The sequence below is a fragment of the Sphaeroforma arctica genome (genome assembly GCF_001186125.1).
Source record: "Sphaeroforma arctica JP610 unplaced genomic scaffold supercont1.2057, whole genome shotgun sequence".
NCBI classification, from domain to species: domain Eukaryota; class Ichthyosporea; order Ichthyophonida; genus Sphaeroforma; species Sphaeroforma arctica.
Window position 1 is genome coordinate 3818 of NW_014038501.1, and position 5161 is coordinate 8978.

A 5161-nucleotide genomic window follows, 5' to 3' on the forward strand; every position below is an offset into this window, starting at 1 on the left:
ACACACACACACACACACACACACACACACACACACACACACACACACACACACACACACACACACTGCATGCACTCCAGCGACAGATGACACCATACCGACAACGCTTGCAGGTGCGGGGGGTGGGGCGAGTGGTGTCGAGTCTCTCTTTGACAGACTGGAAACACTAGCGCTGTAGGCAGCTGGAGGGGGTCCAGGCTTCTTCTTTGCGCTGGGTGAGCGTGTGGGGGGCAGGGGCGGAGGAGCTGACCGTCCGGTATTTGCGCGACCTGTGGTATGGGAATCAATGGAAACCAATGGAAATCAATGGAAATCAATGGAAATCTATGGAAATCAATAGAACTCAATGGAAATCAATGGAAATCTATGGAAATCAATAGAACTCAATGGGAATCAATGGAAATAAATGGAAATCAATGGAAATCAATGGGAATCGATGGAAATCAATGGAAATCAACGGGGGAGGTGAAGAGGTGGAGGGGGGAGGAGGAGGGGGTGAGGCAAGGTGTTGGGTACTACACACATGCGCACGGCTTTGTGCCGATATAACGCATCGATAATATCGTCTAATACTGGTGCGGTCTGTGGTGTAGTAGCTGAGGAGGTGAAGAAGTGGGCTGGGCAGTAGATTGGTATCAGATTGGGTCTAGCACCGGGTATGTCGAGACAACATACGACAATTAGCACCACATGTGTCGACAGTGCGTATGGATTTCAGACCCATCGGTGGTGACATTTCACGTTGAGTTCCGTTTCCGGTAGGCAAAGGACTGTACAACAGAGATGCAAGAGGCGAAGACGCGTGTGGGGTAGTATCATACTGGTGTGCATACGCTATAATAAGTAGTATTTGGAATCACGCGCAGAGAAGTACTGGTGTGCATACGCTATGACAAGTTGTATTTGGAACGCGCAGCGAAGTTTACTGCGAGCCCTAAGAGTTTTTCGCCCTCTATCTACACTATAGAGGGGAAACAGGATTCACATGCAGTCAGAAAGTACACACTCACACAACCAAACACATTCACACAATCAAACACATTCACACAATCAAACACACTCACACAATCAAACATACTCGCTGGGGGTGCAGGTGCACGTCCTGACGGAGGTCGGCTGAGAGGTGACGTAGGCCTGCCACTGGACGGCGCTGTGTAAGCGCAAGTTCAACAGCGAAATGCAGACAGTGAGAAAGCAATTGGTATTGTCTGGGGCCGAGATATGGTTCCAGCTATACCGCCAGTGCTCGACAGAGGAAAGTTAAAGGTCACACACCAATGAAATGTCGGCAAATGATAATTCTACAGAAGGTCGAGAGTAAGAACCCAAGTAATGATTCAATTTAACTACAATCCAAGAACACGGAGTGTGGGTGGCTGATAGACACTACAGCAGATATAAACCTCGACCGAATTAATCTAGTCCTTGTTCAGGCATTCTCAGCCCCTTGGGTCCCGCTACAAAACCCGGCAGACACCAAACATTCAGTTAATCACCAATACACTGACCGGAACCAACTACCAGCCACCCCAATACCCACATGCACCGTGCAGACATACGTGGTTTGCTGACAGGAGCTATAACCGGTGTCACAGCCGCGGCCACGGGTGCAGGGGGCTGGCTGACGGCGGGTGGAGGTGACTTCTGCTTAGGCACAGGCGCAGGCGGCGCATGGGCCGTAGGGGGGGGGACCCCCTTCTCGGCCATATTTGACATCTCACTCATCACGAACTTGCCCAGCTCAGGGTCCGCTTTGAGCTGTGCATTGGTGATGCCTACCTTGTCAAAGACCGTCTGCCATTCCTCGGGGATGTTGTCGGTGTCGAATCCCTTGTCGGCGTCCCAGCCGATATGCGAGACGTGTCTGTGAGGACGTTCACATATGGATGAGTATATACAGCACGGTTTTGGGTGTGTATGTGTGAAGGTGGTGAAGCTGAGGTAAATGAGTGGTAGTCTGGGTATATTTGAGATTTGAGACCAACGTCTAGACGCTCACACGCCACACTTTAAAATTGGCGACTTATGTATATAAAGCTATGACTATATACGTACAAACATAAGGGAAGAATCTACGACCGCCTGCCTGCGTCAAGAAAAGCAAATCGCACATATATGCCGCAATGAACTGCCCACGTGCATGTAAACAGGTCAGGGCATTGGTCTCTATGTATGTCTACGGCCTACATAGATCGCAAACATACGAAAACTCGGCTGGGCCAGAAATCATATCGGCCGTCAATTTCTTGGGACCCTTGTTCTTTTTCCGCGACCCGAATAAGCTGAAACGGCTAGTCTCTGTAGGTAGAGAGGTATCGATAGAGGTGTCGGATTGGCACAAATTTGATTGAGACGAGACTGGAACGTCCACTATCACTATTGGTTCTAACGTTATAGTAGTTTCATATAGCGCTAGCGACGTATTCAGCTGTGCGTGTATCGCATGTGCAAGGAGTCTTATCGTCAAAGGCAAGGTACACGGGTTGAACACAACAGAAGTTGCACCATTCGACGCTGGTCATAGGTGGGTACATATACGAGTAGCGTGCGTTTGCACAGACGCAGTTAACAGCCACACTAGCAAGTCGGTGTAGCACGCAAGATCGTCTAAAGATGCGACACCGACGATGTTACGCTTATTTTGTAGCAGGCGTAGTACAGCCTAGAACACAGCGTGCTAGGCTGGCTACATACCGTCCGGACCACGCAGACAATCATATGTCCCAGCAGCCCACAACAAGATAGGCGCACCAACACCACAACACACCACGTACATGCGAAACCAGGACAAGGCATCAATGAAGAATGGCAAGCAGCAAGCTCACTACCAGCGGTGGTCTCTGCCACCACCTGGCTACAACTGAAGTACTCATCACACAACTGAGAAATCCGATTAACCTACCGCGTTCGCTTATTTCTGTGGACTGTCTAACGCCTACCCTGCAAAACAGATCCACGGAAAATCCCTATCGCTATCATTAAAACTAATCCCAACCCATACGATCCGATAGGCACACGCAAATACGGACATCTAGCTTTCTCATAGGAAGTAGATTCACCATCACGTAGTACTGTCGTATAGTATAATGTCACAATAAGTTTAGCCATCGAGCCAATAGACCCAAACATACCAGGTTTCGGACTCGTGGGCCTACCCGCTGGGCTGGATGACACTCTGGCACCCCGAACGGGTACATTGCTGGTTTGCTGTGAGTGAGAAGGAGAGATATGCAGGGTGTGAGCCGGGGTGCTACTGTGTATCGAGTCCTTGTGTAGGATGGTGCATGTGTGCCTATAACGCCGACGATGCCAGTGATGTGCGCAACTGTAAGCATTTGCAGCAATGAGGGCTTCTGCTTGAGTGTGTCTGCGCTTGTGAGCATGGTTACTACTATATGACGAGTACTCTGGGCAGATAACTACGATACTTCACTACGAAAGCCTGAATAGGCTGAAAGGTGGTGTCATTTGCGAGTAGTCTGTGCAAGCTTCTCCCGATTACACAGGCGTGCGTAAGTCTGGCATATATCCATTCGAATCACAAACAAGCACATATACATCCCCACGAACTTCAAAACCTACACCTACCTGAGCAGCAGGTGCAGTCTTCTGTTGAGGTGGTGCTGTGACAGTAGGCGCAGCCGGGGGGGGTGCGATCTTTTTCTTTGCCCTGTTTTTCTTGCTGATCTCTTCTTTCACAGCTTCACGGAATTCCTGCGCGTCTGGCTCTGAGGCGAAATTAAGCCCCGCCGTGCAGTTCTGTGGGGTTGGCGAGATTTGAAAATATAAATTTTACTATCAATTGATAGAAACATCTAACAGAATACATAGCTGTGTATGTGTATGTATACGTGTATATGTGCATATGTACGAGGATATGGTTGGACGCATATGTACGGGTACACATTTGTATGCACGAGCACAGATACGAGTTGCTCAACGAGCGGCAGATTCAATGATTATATTTGTCGCTGAAATGGCTTGCTCTGACAAGAAAACACACACGCGCGAGGCAGTATTAGTTGTCAGCTTGTCGGTTTGTATATCAGTTGAGTCATATCTGTATGTGTATCCTCGAGACAATTGGAATGCATAGATTAGTCTAAATGTATGCTATGCCTGAGTTAATATAGAAATGGGTCTACACCTGACATGCCAAGAAGCACCAAAAAAATAGACTGGCATCTCTCACGACGAGATTGGCAATGAATAAAAACAGCGAGAGAGAACAGACGTGGTATTTCACATTGACACATAAATGATCATAAGGACGGACGTACTCACACTGGGAAGAGTGCTCCATTAGGCATGTAAACACACATACGCGATTTATTCGCATTGAATTAAATTGTGAGTCTACCACGCTCTGAAACTCAAGCCATTCAGTTTTTTGAAATCACAATCCACTTTGTGATTGATATAACCTATATGTCAGCGATTAAAGCACATGCAAATAGAGTTATAGGGTGAAAGGAAAGGTTCGACTGCTATCCTTCGATTCCCCAACAAAACCACATACGTCCGTTTCGAAGGTGTGAAAGTAGGTCCTATCCGAGCCGTAATCCAGTTCTTTATAAATGGCCTGCTCCCACAACACCTTGCTTGGCGAGTCCAGAGACAGCACTCGAATAAAGTAATCTTTGCGGTAGCCATCCTTCACCACAGCCACGGCTCCTAATAGCAAAATATACAGGAGAATGCAATACATAAGTGTACTGAGCCTAATGATAGATAGTCAACTATGAGCCGGTACAATCTACAGCGTGCAATGTCTGGTCATTGAGCGAGTATCAGATATGGTCGCAAGTCGTGCATGTTTCCTGCGCGCATATGGTACCATAAAGTCTACGTCGTAGCTTGCAGTTACGAGTATAAATGTGAAAATTTAACGCTACCGGTGTGTATGCGAGTTGGCCTTATACAGCACAAATTTGGGCGCAAATTTTAGAGTCATCAGGAAATGCTTCTCCTAACATACCTGCATAGCCAGTGTACCTCCAAGCATTAGGGTCTTCATCTGCCAGATACAGTTGGGCCACAGTCGGCGAACGCAACTGCAAGACAGAACCACAATAAAAATATTATTATACTTCAGCAACGGGACACTAATAGCGATAAATATAGTATGAGTACCCATGTATGTAAACATACACACACATAT

At 47.6% G+C, this 5161-nt stretch overlaps 1 protein-coding gene across 1 annotated transcript in view; it reads right to left on the minus strand.

Moving 5' to 3' along the window:
- The window catches only part of SARC_12081 (hypothetical protein), a gene marked incomplete at its 5' end in the record, with an annotated part of 8471 nt that extends 3416 nt beyond the window's left edge, over positions 1-5055 (minus strand). Inside the window, 8 exons of the mRNA XM_014293819.1 lie at positions 99-269; positions 1079-1150; positions 1560-1864; positions 2205-2298; positions 3132-3207; positions 3589-3759; positions 4520-4674; positions 4979-5055. Coding sequence (XP_014149294.1) covers positions 99-269; positions 1079-1150; positions 1560-1864; positions 2205-2298; positions 3132-3207; positions 3589-3759; positions 4520-4674; positions 4979-5055 — 1121 coding nt within the window. The remainder of the gene's footprint in view (positions 1-98; positions 270-1078; positions 1151-1559; positions 1865-2204; positions 2299-3131; positions 3208-3588; positions 3760-4519; positions 4675-4978) is intronic.
- Positions 5056-5161: the final 106 nt, after the last annotated feature.